The sequence below is a fragment of the Leuciscus leuciscus genome (assembly GCF_965113295.1).
Source record: "Leuciscus leuciscus genome assembly, chromosome: 12".
Taxonomy (NCBI): domain Eukaryota; kingdom Metazoa; phylum Chordata; class Actinopteri; order Cypriniformes; family Leuciscidae; genus Leuciscus; species Leuciscus leuciscus.
The window spans coordinates 9,817,374-9,837,083 of record NC_138736.1 but is presented as its reverse complement, the minus strand read 5'-3'; the positions used below and the strand labels follow the sequence as shown (position 1 = coordinate 9,837,083).

The window sequence follows — 19,710 nt, the reverse complement described above, 5'->3', positions numbered from 1 at the left end:
TAGTGCAAGTTGCTTTCAGTTAATACAGATGCATTTTAGTCTGGGACTAGTCTTAAACCTTGTCTGTGAAACCAGGCACTAATGGTTTTTTTCTGTTGGCCAAAATCCCCATTTTAAAGAGGGAGACTGTATTTGTCTAATGTGCCGTTAAAGGAGAAGTTCACTTTTAAAATGAAAATTCTGTCATCATATACTCACCCTCATGTTGTTTCAAAGCTGTATGAATTTCTTTCTTATGCTGAACAGAAAGGAAGATATCTAGAAGAATATCAGTAACCAGACAGTTTTTGGGTCCCAATGACTTCCATAGTAGGAAAAAAATATACTATGGAAGTCATTGGGACCCAAAAACTGTCTGGTTACTGATATTCTTCTAAATATCTTCCTTTCTGTTCAGCATAAGAAAGAAATTCATACAGCTTTGAAACAACATGAGGGTGAGTATATGATGACAGAATTTTCATTTTAAAAGTGAACTTCTCCTTTAAGACAAAAGCTTGTTGACGTTGATAGAAAGTTCTGTTCTTTTTATTCAATGACGTAAGCATGACCATGATCCAGCACCTCTTAGAGCAAATGCCTTGCAGATATGCAGCTTTCCATGATTAACACAAATCACATAGCAGTTTATTCATAAATAACACTGTGAAGCATGGACTATTTCATTAAACTTGTCCAGTGCAACTGAAGTCACCATCAGCATGTGTTATTTCAGCATCTTCTATGAGCATCCTGACTGAAACACCTTAATTCCACTCATCCTAGCAAAATGGAATCAAACTCCAGAAGGTCCATTTCTACGGGGTAACTATGCACAGATGCATATCCTAATGTGTGTCAGTGACTGGGTCAGCCCTCTTCCTCATTTGCCAAATCTTTCAAAGGCTCCACAGAGTTGTAGTGCTCACCAAGTCCATAAGCATGCCGCATATAACTGAAAGAGACAGTGAAACAAACTTTAGTCGAGCAGTAGAGATTGCATTTATGTATTTTGGCATTATGTATTTATAATTTTAAATATATAAAAATACAACTTACATTAATGTGATTGGTGGCTTGTCATATTCTTCACCAATAATAATAGTGGGGGATTCTGCCTGAATGACTTCTATCGGTAGCTGGAGGACCTGTGAAAGGGCTTTTAACTGTCATGGAGAAAATATAAAAATATATGAAATAAAATAGGCAAATTATGGATTATGACTTTTTAATGTTTGTTGTTGGAATAAATGGCTGGTATTCTTACCTCTAACTGTCCACCCCAAGCAGCCGTGTCTGCAACATCATTGCAGTATTTCTCAAACTCATCTAAAGTAAAAAATGTATCTACAGTTAACAAGAGAATCCATTCATAGCATGTAACAACAAGCATTTAGCTTTATGACACACAAAGATCTTCATTAGTGTTCCGAAGATGAACGAATGTCTTGGGTGTTTTAAATGACATGAGGGAAAGTAATTACTGACAGAATTTTTGGTTGAACTAACCATTTAAATTGTGTCAGAAATCAAAAGTGGCACAAATTCTTTTTGTAATATTACAAAATATTTTGGTTTCAAAATAACTTTCTATTCATCAAAGAAACCAAAACAAAAAAAAGCAGCACAGCTATTTGCTACATGGATAATCAGAAATGTTTCTTTAACACCAAATTTTAATATGAGAATGATTTCTGAAGGATCATGTGACTGGAGTTATGAGGCTGAGAATTCACATAACATGAATAAATTACATTTTAAAATATATTCAAATAGAAAAGTTATTTTTAATAGAAATAGTAAAAAATTTAAATATTGTTACAATCTATCTATCGATGTGTATGGCACAGAGTCTGGCATTCACCTGCAGTGTACATGTCTCCTGAATTGGGGTCAGTGAGGAACGGGAGGAAGTCGTCTGCGTGGCTCCTCATGTACTGAGCTGTTTGAGCCCGAAGCTCTTTGAGACTGAGGGTGGTGCTTCTCTCCGTCAGCTGATCCTCCACAGCGCGGTACATGCAGTGACCGTCAGAAGAGATCTCTTTGATCTGCAGGTGCTTCTCCATCAGCTTCTGCCTCAGCTTCAGCCCCTCCTGATGACGGGAGCCTGTGAGATTCTCCACTTCCGCTTCAGCAATCCGGACCTCCCGCTCCTTCTCAAGAGCAGCCTTTTTGTCCTAAAGAAAACACCAAGAATTTTCAGTGTTTTCAAAATAGAAGCAAGTACAGTCACCTTATATGATTAAAATAACTCACCCGCTTCTTCTGGGCTTTAGATGTCCGACTTGGCTTGCTTGGATCCGTTTTTTCCTCATTATTTGCCAAACTCACAGATTCCAATGCATTTGAAACCTCCTCCACCTTGGAACAATCCATGATATCAGAATGAGTGAGCTGCAGTCATATGTGTCTAGATGATGTGTCTGGTTTCTAATAGGGTGTTTTAACATCTTCTAACAACATTTTTACTTACCGAGGAAGAGTTCTGAAGATGTTTGAGCTCATTTTCGTGTTTTTGATCAAGTTCAGTCTCTAGTTTGGCTATGTCTTCTGTCAGCTGTTTCCTCCTCTTCTTATCATTTTTGGGAACAGCATTTTTCATAGTTTGTATTTTAGCTATGACATGAAAAATACATCTATATTTAGTATTGTGTACTTTTATGTTTCGTTTCTTAACCCAAACAGTGTCATGCAATGCATTTTGAGGCATTTCAAAGGGAAATTTCTGAGAAATTAGTCTTATAATATTTATAGATGTAATCGTGACATGTCTTCTTACCTTGCAGGTCTTTCTTTTCCTTGCGTTGCTGTTTGGCTAACAGCTCCTCTGCTGTCTCCACTTCCTCCATGTCAAAATTAACTAATATTCAGAGCAATAAAATATGTGCAAAAAATTATCTAAACGATAAATACATTATTCGTGTCCATCAGGTTTACTTATTTTAAAGCAAGGACTGAATTGCGGTTTTCAACTCATAGAAACCAGTGGGGGTTTTTTTCAGTTCAATTGATCTGACTGCAAGTCACACGCATGGATTCAATGGGAACACAGACACTGAACACAACACATCCGGGATGTAACATTTCAAAATAAAAGTCTTAGTAACCTAGAGCTTTCGATATTTTGATATAATGGGATAAAATGGCAGAATATATAACCAGTAATTTACACTAACTTAAACCAGTAGTTTACAAAGTACCTTAAAAACAGTGTTTTATTTTGATCCTAATTATTTATTCATCGAAATTTCTGAGTAAATGCAATTATTTTGAAATCAATGTCCAGTTGCAAGAGTGTTGCCGCTTCTTTATTAATAAAGTCACTTAGAAAAATAGATAGTCGTGGGTTACGTTTTTTGGGGGATTATTTTCAGAATCATTTTTGATGGGGTAAATCGCTAGTTTTCCAGTGAAATCTGGCAATACTGCCAGACGCAGCTAATCGAAACTGTTCGTTCAAACGACGCTTTCACGACTGATCGACACACTCCGTGGGCTTTTAATGTCTGACATGCAATTCATGTTGACAGTTCTAGCATGCTGACTTTAATACCACAGATTAACTTCAATAAGGTATAATTTTGTAGTAGGAGCGAGGTTTCTGCAGCTTTGCAGGCAATGTTGGGAAGCCAAGGGATTCAACCTGTCACTCTGGTCTTCAATAACTCCAAGAACTGCTTTCTTCACCTGTCATCAAACTTCGCCACTCATCTCTGTCTTCATGAGGTTCGTGTCTAGCTAGTTGCTTTATAATAATATACATGCTATAGTCCGCCACTGTACTGTATGTTTACCTTCCATCATATGTAAAGTTCTGAATGTTTTGGGAGTCATGTATCATTAATGATCATTAATGATATGGTTGTGATGCAGCTTTTCTCAAACAACACAAGACATATATTATGATATCTCTAGTGATGATTATAAACAAGTCTTTTAACGAAAACATCTTTCCTAGTGTACTTAAGCCTGCCATTGTCACCCCTGTGCATAAATCTGGGGATACTCAAGTGGTCTCTAACTACGACCCATCAGTATTCTCCCAGCTGCATCAAAGGTTATCGAAAAGGTTGTGGCAGAACAACTAGCACATTCTGGACTCTAAGTCCTTTTTCCATCCTATGCAATTTGGTTTCAGGAAAAAAACATTCCACTGAAACTGCATGCTGCTACTTCCTTGAGGAGATTAAAACTAGCTTAGATCAAGGAGGAGTGGTGGGAGCAGTCTTCTTAGATTTACGCAAAGCCTTTGATACAGTTAGCCATGAGGTACTGATACACAAACCCGCCAAATACGACATCTCCACAAATGTCCAAAATTGGATAAAATCCTACTTGATAAATCGAAAACAATGTGTGCAAATAAATGGCACATTGTCTACGTCTCTGGTCTCTACTGTGGGAGTACCACAGGGGTCAATTCTAGGGCCACTGCTTTTTTGCTTATATATTAATGACCTGCGTTCGGTCTGCAAGGGCATAAATATTGGTATGTATGCTGATGACCAGTATTATAATATACCCATGGGAGAAGTGCAACAGACATAGCCAAAAAATGATCAAGTGTCATGAGCAAGGTCAGTGACTGGTTACATGACTCATGCCTCACATTAAATGTTGAAAAAACTGTAACTATGTTCTTTACAAACTGGTCTATACTTAAAACTTATCCGGAAATTTTAGTAAATGGCCAATATATAAAACATGTAGATACATTTAAATATTTTGGGGGTAACTCTAGATTCGACACTTAGCTTTAAAGGTCATGTTAAAAAATTGTGCAACAAATTGAAATTTAATTTAGTACATTTTAGATACATAAGAAACTCTCTCACCACTGAAGCATCCAGTAGTTATTTAAATGCAATGATCATCCCCCACCTTTTGCACTGCATTACATCCTGGTCTCAGGCATGTAAAACAGTCATAAAACCTTTAGAATCTTTGTATAAAAACTGTCTCAAGATCCATGACAAAAAAACACGTCATTATCATCACTGTCAAATACTCGTCAAATATGATATATTTAGTCTTGATAATCTAATAAAACACTCAAATGTGTCTTTGCTACATAAAATCATATATAGTGCTACTGCTCCTCCTCTGAAAAAGTTTGTAACACTCTGCTCCGAAAATACAGTGCGAACAACTAGAAGTGTCACTGTGAGTGTAGCTTCCCACAACGTAAAACTCAATTTGGGAGTTCCTCCTTCTCATGTGTGGCCATGAGGCAGTGGAATACCCTTCCCACGGAACATATCTTATGTACAGATTCTCACACTTTCTCATGCCTAACAAAGAGTTGGTTGCTAAGTAAGCAAGTTTGTACACATCTTTGAGATAATGTATCTGTGTGCGTGTGCGTGTGCGTGTGCGTGCGTGTGTGTGCGTGTGTGTGTGTGTGTGTGTGTGTGTGTGTGTGTGTGTGTGTGTGTGCGCGTGTGTGTGTGCATGTGTGTGAATGAGTGTCTAGAGTTGGATTGTACTTTAATGTGCCTAAGATGCTACTGAACTGTTTAAGTGTGTTTGCTGGGGAGGGAGGAGACAGAGAGTAAATGGGCTGATGGCCTCCCTGTTTCTGTTTTTTTGCAAACCTGTTTGTTTGTAATTACAATGCACATAATCCATAATCCTGTGAAATTTCTATTTTAAAATCTTTTTTTTTTTTTTTTTGTCATATACCTGCCCAGGGACTACAGGTGGAAATTAGCAATTGTTGCTATAACCTGGCCCAAGACATATTCTCTTGTTTAACAAGTTTAATGTTTATTTGTGCATTGTCCCTGTTTCAAATAAAACAATTTCCATTCCATTCCAATGTGATGTCAGAACCAGATCCTGGAGCTGTCATGGGGTGTTTCTGCACCCGTGTTCCTCAGCTGGATCAGGTCTTCAGGTCCAGAGGACAGAGTTGAGATCAGCAGACAGCTGGGAGAGAAACTTGGGCTTAAGGAGGGAGAACAGGTTTGCCACTGGTTAAGATGTGTTGTTGCATGACTGTGAAGTGATCTGATGGAGCATGGCTGTAGTAGATAAGTTGTTCTCAACCAAGGGACCGGGGCATACAAGTGGGCCTCAAAAGGATTTAAAATAAGACAAAACAAGAATTAAAATAAAATAACTAAAATTGAAGATATTTCATATTTTATTTCAGTTTTGTATGGAAAAAACCTAGATATATGCCTCATTTTAAAAGTGTTATTTCCAGACTGGGAAAAGTCATATTAATTAACTCCATTGGCATTTTTTATGCATTTTGTGAATATACATTTTTCTAGTTATGCCAAGCTCTAAAATATTTTAACAGGTATACATTTTGAGTAAAAATATTATTATAAATGCTGCTTATCCTTAATCCTTATCAATTAAATCATGAACAACTATAAAAGTCATGAGGCCTTTGAATATTGCTGTGGACAATAAGGGGCCTTGGAGTCAAAACGGTTGAGAAGCACTGATATAGATACATGTAACATGGTTGTGATGTGTTTTAGGGGTATCTGCGGCCATGTCATCAGGTGCAGTCAGTGCAGCAGGTGTTCGTAGAGCCTCTGTCTCCAGATGACTGGGAGATCCTGGTGAGGCCACAGTGGTATCATTTATCTCTGTCTTCAGTCCCAAGGAGATGTTTAGTTGATATATAGTGGTATATGCCCATTATAATGCATATAAATCGAAATGACACATCTTTCAAAGCCCACTTGAAATCTAAATGGATGCAATTTTCTTTCATGATACACATTACTGGTCTTAATGTGCACGATTCATCAGTGTTTATCATTCTAAAAGAACAACAAAGTTGGTCATTCACAATCCACTGCAAACATTCGCATCTGGCTCAATTTTGGTATGAAACACTCACATTTCATGACCCAGTCAATAAAATGTATTTTCATTGAACACCTTTTTTTTACTTTATACAAATACATTAGATCAAGTAAAATGGGTTGTGAATGCCTTTTCAGTCGAAAATTTGATTAAACTTTGTTCCAGGAGCTGCACAGCATTGTTCTGGAACAGCGACTCCTGGATCAGATCCGAGTGGTCTTCAGTGACGGTGTGTTCCCTGTATGGGTGGACCAGCACACTGTCATCTATATCAGGATAGGTCAGTCTGCCCTATTTTAAACATCTGTCATATCGAAGTTGTCATTGGGTATGAAATGATTCTTGTACACTAATGATTCTTATATTTTTTTAGCATCCCTATCTCCATCTGTTCCTTATGGCCGACTGGAGCAGTTCACTGAGCTCGTTGTCTCTCCAAAACTACATTCAGGAAATGAAAAACTCCACCAAACTCCATCAGTAGAGCCAAGTCAGCATCTACAACACCAGAATGTTGATGTCACGTCTTCCTCCAGCTCAATCGTCCAACCCCTCAGTGATCATCTGGAGAGTCAGAATGAAGGCCATTGGGGAGGTATAGCTGATCTGAAAAGCTTGTTTAGATACTTGTTTACAAGAGGATTTGAGACTGCAAAGGAGAATCTCACAGTTCCCACAATTCCCACCATCCTGAATGACTGTATCCTCAGAACATGTGGAACTCCTCCTAGCTCTGTCAGCCATTTAGGCTCATGTCATGGAGATGTCCATATACTGCCATGGAACCTGCAAGAACAAGAGAACTGGAATCCAGGGCAGTCTGCCTTAACATACGGTAGACTTTCAAAGATCCTTTCTCCTAAAGAACTCAGGGAGAAAATCAAGCAGGCCATGGAGAAGAAGAAAATCAGAGATGGACCTCACAAAGGGAACGACGCAGAGGAATGTAAGGAGAACGCCGTTGTGGTCAGGATGCTTTGTCACAATATGAAAAGGCTGCAGGAAGACCAGAAATTCCATAAATGTGAAGAAATTTACTCTGGGAAGGTTTGGGTAAGTTATTACAGTTTCAGTTCAGTTATAAAGTTTCATAGAAATTAGAGATGCACCGATTGATCGGCTGGTGATCGGAATTGGCCGATTTTCACGTGATCGGCCGTGACCAGCGTCCGGCCGGTCAGTCTGACAAATACCGATGTTATGCCGGTAAAATGCACTCGGGCGCCGCATGATTAACATTGCGCAACATCAGCATCACACGTGCACACGGAACACACATGTAGGAAACCTCGTGAATTACGTCCGTTCAGACCGCAAGCGCATATTTTTTTTCGCCGTGCATGTTATTCAATGAGTGCATTCACAACGGGAGCAGGAGCAGCGCGTGAGCGTCAAGCAGGAGCGTCGCGAGCAGTGAAGCGCGTGTTTTAAATGGAAAGCACACTTTTGATGGACAAAATAGCCTAAATAGGGCTTCACAAAAAGTGCCCAAAATGCACAGAATGTGCGTGTTTTAACAAGAACTGGAGTAGGCAATGTCAGAAAAGAAAACGAAGACTAATATTTATAGAAAATGTACCCATTTAAACTTGTTTTATTATTCAGTTTGTACAAGTGATTGCAATAGGCCTGTGTGTGTGTGCTTTGAGAAATATCTTTATACTGCAAGGCTATATTTATTTAATTTTTTATTTATATATTATTTTATCGCCATTCCCTGTTTTCATACAGACGTTTAGTTTGCTAAATACATGTATAAAAAAATTATTGGATATTGAAAAGGAAATGGTTCTTCCATAACACTGCACTTTAGATGTGTGTGAATTACCCACACCTGGAGTAATTTATATAGTTCTATTTTATAGCGTTTATCTGTTCAAAAAAATATGTACTATGCAAATTGTAAAATGTTCTATTACAGAAAAGATATAAAATAAATATTTGTGTGTGCTGTAAAGTGGTTAGAAAAAATGAAATCGGAATCGGCTAAAATCGGTATCGGCAGGTCAAACTTAATGAAAAATCGTAAATCGTAATCGGCCCAGAAAATTGTAATCGGTGCATCTCTAATAGAAATATTCGTTATATTGTATCCAACCAATACAAACACATGAAAAAAAACTAATATAAGCTAATAACCGATATAGTACAGATATATTGTGCATCCCTAGTAAAAATCGTGTTAAATATTTGTTGTTGTTGTAGATCCCAAAAGTGCTGCAAAGGCATTTGAAGATTGAACCTCACTCGGCGGTGAGGATTCAGCCTTTAAAATCATTGCCAAGAGTAGCAGAAGCAGTCATGGTTCGACCATTACTACCGTTGGTAATATTTTCTTTCAGACTAGTGCTTTATGTTGTCAATTAATGAAAATATTGTATTGTAAAGTTATTCCCTTTTTTGTCTGCAGGCAGAAAGTGAAAAAGAAGAAGATATTCAGTCTGCATTCCTCAACTGGCTGCATGCTCAGAGCCATCAACCTTTGACCTGTCTGACCGGACGCACTAATGTCATTCTCTTACCCTGTGCTGAAGGTGTGAGGAAGAACCATAAAAATGTACAGTATCATTTTACAATTATTACAGACTATTCTGTGTTTTTCTCTTCTCAGGAAAAGAAGAGTTTGTCTTGACTGTGCTAAAACCAGAGCAACAGCAAAATAATGAGATGTTCTTTCTATCATCCAGTTTACTAAAGAAAACAGACGTGCAGGTATAAAGACATATCGTTTTTGGAAATTAATTTTCCTTCTCATGCATGCTCAACAAACCAGCTCAATCTCTGTTTAGATTGTCAGAGAGCCACAATATTCTGACCACAGTGGTGCTGATGATGATAAGGAAGATCTGTATCTTGGCTTTCCCTCCCTCAGCTCTCTTGGGTATGCTCGTATTCTTTTTAAAACGAGGAAATATCAATTAGAGCTGCACGATTCTTCGCTAAAAGATCTCGATTCAAACACCCATGTGATCTGATTTCTAAATCACAACAATGTCTATTAAACCTTTGACAACATCACACCAGAATATTCAGATCTGCATTGCCGTCGCCACTGACCCAGAGAAGGCATAGGTATGAAGCAGCTTCACAAATAGTCTTTTCAACCACACAGTATCATATTTCTGTGTTACAAATTATTGCAGAAGTGATGGGATTAAAGTTTATAGTTCGGATATAAACACTGATGTCTATGGTAGACAAAATAGAGCAAAACACTGATCAATTACATCGCAAGAGTTAATGTTAAAAAAATGTATTTGTCATTGAATCATTCGCTAAAAGAGATTCATTCAAAAACGCTGATTCAACCAGTCATGGAACAAGTGAAGTGTTTATGAGTGAGTCATTGAATCATTCATTCAATTCAGACTAATTAATTCAACGTTTTTAAATTGACTGCAGCAATTTAGATTTTGTCAGAACCTCTAGTAAATGACATGTTATTTTGTTTAGTTGTCTGTTCAGAATCGTGGGAGAATCGCAATCTCTATTTAAAAATAAAAATTTAAATTGTGATTCTCAATTTACCCAGAATCGTTCAGCTCTAATATCAATGTATTTTTTATTATCCATAGCAAACAGAATTTACTTTCTGTTGAGTCTTTGTTGTATGTGACTGTTGAATCTGTTTTCTCAGTGGGGTAGAGGACATCAGCAGGTCTGCTTTCGAGCACATCTCTCATGCTCTAATGGGAGGTTCTCTGTCACGTGAGCTGGTCTCCACAGGATGTGGACTGAGGAGTGGAGCTCTGCTCATCACAGGTGCAAAGGTAACCTTCACGCTTATGCTATGGCCCTTTCAAAGTACAATGTGGGATATTTGTACTTAATATTATGCAAGTAATTATTTTTGCAGGTATGCGATTATCAACCGAGAATATTAATTTAGATCATACCGGTCAGGTTTCCTACTGTTCAAAAGTTTGCGGTCTGTAATGTTTTTTTTATGTTTTTAAAATAAGTGTCTTTGCTCAACAAGGCTGCATTTATTTGATCTAAAATACAGTAAAAACAGTAATGTTGTGAAATACTATTGCAATTTAAAATAACTGTTTTCTATGTTAATATATTTTAAAATGTTATTTATTCCTATGAGGGCAAAGCTGAATTTTCAGCATCATTACTCCAGTCTTACTCAAGTGTCACATGATCCTTCAGAAATCATTCTAATATGCTGATTTGCTGCTCTAATAACATTTCTGATTATTATCAACATTGAAAACAGTTGCTATTTAATATTTTTGTGGAAATGTGATGATTATTATTAAAAAAAAATTGGATTCTTTGATGAATATTTTAAAAGAACAGCATTTATTTCAAATAGAAATCTTTTGTAACATACATAAATGTACTGTATTTACTGTCATTTGTATTTACAATTTAATGCATCCTTACTGAATAAAAGCATTAATGTCTTAAAAAAAAAATACTGACTTCAAACTTTTGAATGGTAGTGTACATTTGCATCAGAATTCAGGGTTAAACATCTCTGCATGTTGTTAGTCTGACTTCAGGTGGCGTTCTAAGTAGAAAGTTTGAAATTCTACATTAAAAGATGTAGATGTAAAAGATGTCAAATTTTGTGACTTTGTTTGGAAATCCAGATAACAATCAAGGATATGTGTTGACTTGTATGGTAAAAAATAAAAGAGGATGTATGTGATAAATGTCTTGCTTTTCTCCACAGGGCAGTGGAAAATCTTCTCTATCTAGAGCGCTGTGTCGAAAGGCCAGTGAAGAGCTGGACGTCCACATTCAAGTTGTGGACTGCAAAACACTAAAAGGTAGGCAAGAATATTAGGCTGACCTGTTTTGATGTGGATTCCAACTTAATTACATTTTTGTCTTTTATCAATCATATTTCTCAATATTATGAATGAATTTGTTAGGTAAGAGAGCAGACAATATCAGACAGAGGTTGGAAGAGGTTTTCGAGCAGGCAGTTTGGAGACAACCTTCAGTGATCCTGCTGGATGACTTGGATCACGTGACTGGTGCTGCGACCTCACCTGAGCACGAGCATGGGCCAGAGGCCGTACTGCGGCAGCACATTGCACAGAGTAAGACATCATAACGGACGTGCCTGGCACTACATGAATCTCTGTGAGGAATCATCTGATGGATGTCTTTACTTTGCGTGTTCTCCTCAGGTCTGAGGGATTTGGTGGATGAGATGGTGGTGCGCTCCAGTCTCATAGCTCTGATGGTCACAGCACAGAGTGAACATTCCCTTCATCAGACTCTGACTGCGGTGCAGGGTTCACACTTCTTCCAAAGCTTCTGCAAGATCCAAACACCAGATCAGGTGGGTTCATGAAAATGCAGTCTAGGACTACATGATTTGGGTAAAAAATCTAAGGAAAAATTGCAATTGTGATTGTTACTGTGCCAGGGCTGCACAACTTGGCCCAAAATTTTGTGATTATATATCAACATGACTATAGTAATTATATATATGATAATTATATTCAGCAACCACAATAATAATGATAATAACAATAATTTGAAACTTTTTAAAATTATAATACTTATATTTATGACTGTCTTAATTTCTTAATTTTTATACTTAGCCATATCACGATTTCAGTTTTATTTAGATTAATCATGCAGTCCTACCGCAATATAACAAAAACATTTGGACTTCAAAGGTGGCATTTTTAGATGAGAAAGTCACTGAATTTGCTAAAGTTTGTGATGTTCCTGTTATTGAATCCCTGCCAGAACAAGCTACAGTGTGGACGAGTCTTTATACCTATAGTAAAAAGTCTGACTACTCAAGACTACCGTAGTGAAAAAAAAGTATACTACAAACCATTAACATATTTACTGACATATCGCTTGAGATTTAATGATATAAACATTATAATTAAACTTTATTTGGGGTACTTCTTCATTGCACAATGCACTTTTTAAAAAATATTAAGCCTAAAATGTGTTTTAATATCACTATTAGTAAGGATAGTATGATATAATATCAGTCTTTAAATGCAAGATATTTGTACCCGAAGTATACTTGCAATAGTTCCACTTTAGCACAATCAAATATACTTAAGTATATCTTTAGTTGAATTTCAGTTTTATTTTAGTTTTATCCCTGCATGTGTTTTTTTTTAAAGAAAAGAAAATGACTGTAAAAGGATGTTTTCTCTTTGTAGGCTCAAAGGGTTGAGATTCTGAGGTCTTTGACAGTCAAAAAGAACTTCCTGGACTGTCAAACTACTCTTGACCTGGACAGTGTTGCCAAAGAAACCGAGGGCTTCATGCCACGAGACCTGAACCTGCTGCTCGAGAGGGCCATCCATGCCAACACTCTACACAGCAGAAACAATGGCAACTCTGAAGGCCAGTGCTAAATCTAATTTCATATATTTCTGTGATTCAGCTGTTTTTCTGAAATCTAAGTTTTCTGGTTGTACAGATTTGAGCTATAAGGACTTCAGACAGGCCCTTCAGGGCTTCACCCCACCCTCCCTCTGGGGGGCTCAGCTGCAGGCTCCCACCGGGGCCGGCATGGAGCGCATTGGGGGACTTCATCAGGCACGTCAGCTCCTGATGGACATCATACTGCTGCCAGCTAAGGTATGGTAGCTGTTGTGCACAAAATGTCCATTTCAGTGTAAGAATCAAAATACAAAAAAGATGGGCACATCTAAAACCCAAATCTGGCTCAGGTGCAGTTCAAAAAGATAACAATAAATAAATAAAAATAACACTGAAATTACAGCTCAAATTGTAGCTTGTGCCTCATGAAGACCTGACTGGTCGAAACGTTGCGCTGTTTATAAATACATTTTGGGGGTTCAATTTCAGTGTGTGGACATTTCAGTAAGACCAGCTTTTCTAAATAAAAAAATCCAGTTCATGTGCAAGACTATTTGGTGAATCAACTAGACTGCTTACAAATCTGTGTTAAAGAGTGTGTTAAAAAGTGTCTAACTGAACTGACTTTAACATTTTTTTCATGGAATTGATTTGAATCAAAATATTTTGAGTTTTGCTCTGCTGTAAAAGTATTTTTTTGTGAGTGCTTGTGTTCCTAACAAGTCAGGATGATAATACTGGTCTATCTGTTCTCAAATCAGTGTCATTATCATTAACTTATACTAAAGCCATAAAAACGAAATAAACGCTAACTGAAATAAAAAATGTTTTTAAATAACTAGATGCCAAGGAAACGTTTCTCTTTTTCATTTAGTTTTACTTCAAACACTAAAATAACAATCTTAATAAACGTAAAACTAGTAAATTAAAATTAATAAAAACTATATAGACAAAAATTGGTTACACTTTATTTTAAGGTGCAGTTGTTACACTGTAATTATACATTTGATAAGGAATGAGTAATATTAAGTAACTACATGTACTTACTAAAGGGTTAGGATTAGGGTTTGATTTGGTTTTAGGGTTAGTTTCATGTAATTATGCATAATTTATAGTCATTCCTATAGTAACTACATGTAACATTATGTAACAATGACACTGTAAAATAAAGTGTTACCCAAAAATTAAAGTTAAAACAGAAAATTTAAATCTAAAATCTAAAATGAACAAAAACTGAAACAGTATATCATCAATACTAAAATAACACTGCTCAGGTCATATTTTCAATGTTATTCGAGACACCAAGTATAATAGTTTAAATCATGTTGTGTCCAGTACCCGCTGCTCTTCTCCAGTCTTCCCATGCGTCAGTGCTCTGGTGTGCTGCTCTTTGGCGCTCCTGGTACAGGCAAGACTTTACTAGCTGGAGCTGTGGCCAAAGAGAGCGGCATGAACTTCATCAGCATCAAGGTAAGGGAAAGTGTACAGTATGTGTATTGACATCAAATTTGAATGTCCTGATGTATTGCGATGTCCTATGTGTTTCTCCAGGGTCCCGAACTCCTCAGCAAGTATATTGGTGCCAGTGAGCAGGCTGTTAGAGATGTGTTTCAGAGGTCTGTCTGAATGCTCTTCTATATGAAATATAGTAGCAGTTTACTGAAGTCATCACCAAATGTGTGCCTGTGTTGCTGCAGGGCTCAACAAGCTAAGCCGTGCATACTGTTCTTTGACGAGTTTGACTCTCTGGCCCCTCGAAGAGGCCATGACAACACAGGGGTCACTGACCGTGTGGTTAATCAGCTACTTACTCAGCTGGATGGAGTGGAAGGACTGACAGGTACATCAAGATCAAATGCTCACACTTTTACCTGGGTTCAACCTGAGGTTGTTCCGTTTTGACCAGCTTCATGGTCCCAGTTAGTTGACAAATAAAATGTCCATGGCTTTTTTTTTTTTTTTTAAAGCAGATTTTAGGTTAAGGTTTATATATACACTACCGTTCAAAAGTCTGGGGTTGGTAAGATTATCTTTTTGAAAGAATTCTCTTGCATTAAGGCTGCATTTATTTAGTCAAAAATAACAGTAACAACAGTCATATTGTAAAATATTTGACAATTTAAAATATTTATTTATTTATTTTAATATAGGTTAAAATGTAATTCATTCATCTGATGTCAGAGCTGAATTTTCAGCATCATTACTCCAGTCTTCAGTGTCACATGATCCTTCAGAAATCATTCTAATAAGCTGATTTTGGTACTCATGAATCATTTCTAATTTTCTCAAAGTTGAAAAAAGTGCTGCTTAATATTTTTTTCAGGACTCTTTGATGAATAGAAAGTGCAAAAGTATTTATTTGAAATAGAAATCTTATGTAACATTATAAATGTCTTTACTGTCACTTGATCAATTTAATGCATCCTTGCTGAATAAAATTATTCATTTCTTTTTTTCTCATACTGACCCCTAACTTTTGAATGGTAGTGTATGTAATGGTAAAGTCACCGAATTTTTCAACATTTTAAATCAGTCTTTTGCTCAGTAGTCCTGTAGTGTGACAAATTAATTTTTAAAAACATAAAAGGTATTCTAATAAAAACTGTATAATTATATTACAACTGGGAAAAAATTATTGTATACAGTAGCACACCATCATTACACTGTTGAAACTGCTTGAAATTGTATGTCAACTACCCAAGTGCCTCATGTTAGCATGTAGTGTTCATTCAAGGACACTTGTGCGAAGTTTGTTTCATGCTTTAATTCTGCTGTGGTTATTGCTTATACTGTAGCAACATCATCAAAATCAGTAACTTAGATAAGATATCTTGCTACCATCTAATTCTAAATTTAAAAAACAATTTGTTTTGCCACAAAAACACCAAGACTGAGACTGTAGAGCAAAGCCAATTATGTGACTTGAGTTTTTTTATTTCCAGGGGTGTATGTGTTGGCTGCCACCAGTCGTCCTGACCTGATTGATCCTGCTCTCTTGAGACCTGGGCGACTGGACAAGTCTCTCTATTGCCCTCCTCCTGATCGGGTCAGCATGTTGTCTGGCACACATCGGTTTCACACCTAAAAGATCTTCTCTATTAATTCACTGATACATATCTGTCCTTCAGGAGGCACGGCTGGAGATCCTGAGGGCTTTGACTCATTCTGTGCCGCTGGCTGCAGATGTGGACTTGGAGCAGATTGCTGTGGCAACAGAGCTGTTCACTGGAGCCGACCTGAAGGCCCTGCTCTATAACGCTCAGCTAGAGGCCATCCATAGCAGCCTGGGGCCCAACCTTCTGCATGTGTGTTACACACAAACTCAAACATTGACCCATACATATATCACTCTAACCACATGATCAGTGGTTGACCTACATGGGTTTATATCTAAAGACCAGTGGCCAATGATCAACATATACACTAATGTTCAATATTTTCTTTGATGTTTTTGAAGACTCTTGCTTACCAAGTCTACATTTATTTGATCAAAAATACAGTAAAAACTGTAATATTGCGAAATATTCGTACAAATTACAGTTAAAATAACTGTTTCTAATATATTTTAAAATGTAATTTATTTCTGTGATAGTTGAAATACATATGAGTTGTGTCATATACAATCAAGACATGCTCATTTGTGTTGAAATTAACATGTACACAAAATTCACTCAAAATATTTATATAAATACAATATACAATTGTCCAAGTGATCAACGCTGATCATTTCAAAATGTTCAATAATTGACCTTGTCGACATGTCAGTCTGCAACTACACTGGATTTAGAAATGATATCAAAAGTAGTCAGTACATCAGTGCTACATTTACAGCTTGTGTGTGAATCAGACTCTCTGCTGTTTTATAGGATCTGGGCTCAGGGTCAGACAGTGATGTCAGCCTCTCGTCCCTGATCTTCCTGAACCATAGCAGCGGGTCAGATGACTCAGCTGGAGAGGGGGACGCAGGGCTGGAGCACTCTATGGTTCTGCTGGACCCCAGTGAACTCCCACCTGAGGACCCACGTCACAACATCTGGCGCCTTTACTTTGGCAGCTCCTTTGAGTCTGAACTGGATAACCAGTCTCTATCTGAATTGGTGAGACTCTAAATTTACAAATGTTATATTTCAAAATAATTGATTATATGTCATTCCAACTACTATGATAATTTAATACTTGTGAGCTTCTTATGAGACTCTCACATTCTGTTCTGCTCCCAGAATTCTCAGAACCTGTCTGGAGCCAATTCGACTGCCCCCGACCTGACAGGGGCATCAATGAGGGATCCAAGCTCCTGTCATGCCCCCTTTTTTATGTCCTGTCTGCAAGAGGGCTTTCAGGAACTGACCCATGAGCAGTCGGAACGCCTCCGAGCAGAAGTCAGCACCGTTAAGAACAGTTACCGCAAAAACACGGTCAGTTGCCTTCCTCATACATCATCCATCTATGGATGATGGATGGATGGGTATAAAAACAAAAACATCATCCATTTATCCATTCATCATTCTATCTAGTTTTCCCATTCATTCCTCCATCCATCTAATTTTCCCCTACTTTCCCATCAATCCATCCATTCAGTGAGTTTTTCCATGATCCCATCCATTGCTATATCCCTCTAGTTTTCCCATCCATCCATCCATTTATGATTGTATCTATATAGTTTTCCCATGCATCCATCCATCCATTTATGATTCTATGTAGTTTTCCCATCCATCCATCCATGATTCTATCTATAGTTTTCCCATCCATCATTCTATCCATCCATCTATTTTCCTATCCATTGCTATATCCCTCTAGTTTTCCATCCATCCATCCATCCATCCTATATAGTTTTCCCGTCCATCCATATATCCATCCATTTATGATTCTATCTATATAGTTTTCCCATCCATCATCCATTTGTCCATTTATGATTCTATCTATAGTTTTCCCATCCATCCATCCATTTATGATTCTATCTATAGTTTTCCCATCCATCCATCCATGATTCTATCTATAGTTTTCCCATCCATCCATCTATTTTCCTATCCATTGCTATATCCCTCTAGTTTTCCATCCATCCATCCTATATAGTTTTCCCGTCCATCCATATATCCATCCATTTATGATTCTATCTATATAGTTTTCCCATCCATCATCCATCTGTCCATTTATGATTCTATCTATAAAGTTTTCTCATCCATCCATCTTTCCATTTATGATTCTACCTATATAGATTTCCTGTCCATCCATTATTCTTTCTATATAGTTTTCCCATCCATCCATCCAGACAGAAGGGTGTGTTAGAGTGTGTAGCTGCTCAGTAGATGAGATCTGCTGCTCTTTTGTGTTCATAGGATGAATCCTCTCTGGTGCAGACTGGCCCCAGTAAGCCTGGCTCTCTCATATGCCAAACTCACCTGACCACCGCTTTGGCTAACACTAGAGCATCTGTCAGCAGAGAAGACTGGAGGAGATACACTGAACTGTGAGTGCACTGTTTGTACACATTTCAATTACACAATTCACACCACTGTATTGCTGAATCACTTATTTGTGTTGGTTTTCTCCTTCCGTTATGCAGATATGAGTCTTTCGGAGCATCCAAGGAAGGCAAGTCTCAGAGAACTGCTTCATTAAAAGCAGGTCAGCGGGTGACCTTGGCTTAATGAGAGCCTCGCATAAATTAATACAGCTCAGGGCATTAGAAGGTGAATTTTTGTGTGATACGATCGACTCGGTTTGTATCACACATTCTGGGCTTTTCTACTTTTCTCCTCAAGAGCAAATGCTTTCATACTTTCAATGTTTTAATGTTAATTAGAGGGATGTATCAAAAACGTGACTTGATTTCAGTAGAACTGAACAAATAATTTAAAAATTAATTTTGAAGTTTATCAAGTAATGTGCTTGCTAAATTTGCTTAGCTGCTGTAGGCAATATAATGTAAAGAAAACAAATGTGTGTATATATTAAATATGTAATTAATGAACTTTTTAATAAATGACAATTCTTCTTGGAATTAAGATGGCTGTTTAATTTCTTCAGGGCCTCAGATACATTGCACATGCCTCAGTATAACTGAAAATGGTGTATATCGAAAAAAGATAAATAATTCATTTGAATGCTAGTTAGTGTTTTTATGTGACAATGTTGTTGCTGTTTCTCTAGCATCAATATCATGGGATACTTACCATAACCAGTTGGTGGCAGTATATTCCTACTATCCAAAAGCCAATTGGTGTGTTAAAAAAGTCCTGCATAGATACTTTTCAATCTGTGTTCGAAGACCTGTGTGTCTTTCTCTATGTATAAGAGTAGAATCTTCTATTTTATCAACCGTAAAGGCCTCCAGCTAATTCTGTGAATAAATGACATCTGCAGACCCCCAGGATCGGAGTTCTCCTAAATTGATTTTTCAATTTTTCATTGTCTTTAGTCTCCCTTAGGCCATACCTGAGCTACTCTGTCTCTGCACCTTTGATTATCCTAGCACATTCTCAGTTTTGTGCTCATGTGAGTTGGATTTTCCTCTCACAAATGAAGTTGCTGCAAGATGCACCATGGCCTATACATGTAAAGTCTGATGCAGCAGCTTCTGCT

General features: G+C 37.4%; 2 protein-coding genes across 2 annotated transcripts; one reads left to right on the top strand and one right to left on the bottom strand.

The window, feature by feature from the left end:
- Positions 1–512: 512 nt before the first annotated feature.
- On the bottom strand, positions 513–3,041 carry otud6b (OTU deubiquitinase 6B). Its single transcript, XM_082187115.1, has 7 exons — positions 2,759–3,041; positions 2,453–2,595; positions 2,236–2,340; positions 1,844–2,156; positions 1,247–1,308; positions 1,039–1,145; positions 513–934 (listed from the first exon to the last, which is right to left on the bottom strand). Exons 1-7 carry the CDS (start codon positions 2,826–2,828, stop codon positions 850–852), a joined length of 885 nt encoding a protein of 294 aa, XP_082043241.1. The 5' UTR covers positions 2,829–3,041; the 3' UTR covers positions 513–849.
- Positions 3,042–3,242: 201 nt separating this feature from the next.
- pex1 (peroxisomal biogenesis factor 1) lies at positions 3,243–19,129 on the top strand. Its single transcript, XM_082187034.1, has 24 exons — positions 3,243–3,705; positions 5,809–5,943; positions 6,474–6,557; positions 6,973–7,087; positions 7,181–7,860; positions 9,013–9,132; positions 9,218–9,341; positions 9,419–9,519; positions 9,597–9,688; positions 10,445–10,577; positions 11,495–11,591; positions 11,697–11,867; positions 11,958–12,112; positions 12,963–13,149; positions 13,226–13,386; positions 14,464–14,598; positions 14,680–14,744; positions 14,826–14,968; positions 16,071–16,174; positions 16,257–16,433; positions 16,995–17,225; positions 17,349–17,543; positions 18,465–18,595; positions 18,692–19,129. The coding sequence occupies exons 1-24, from the start codon at positions 3,598–3,600 to the stop codon at positions 18,774–18,776; spliced, it is 3,729 nt and encodes a 1,242-aa protein (XP_082043160.1). The 5' UTR covers positions 3,243–3,597; the 3' UTR covers positions 18,777–19,129.
- The last annotated feature ends 581 nt before the right edge of the window (positions 19,130–19,710 follow it).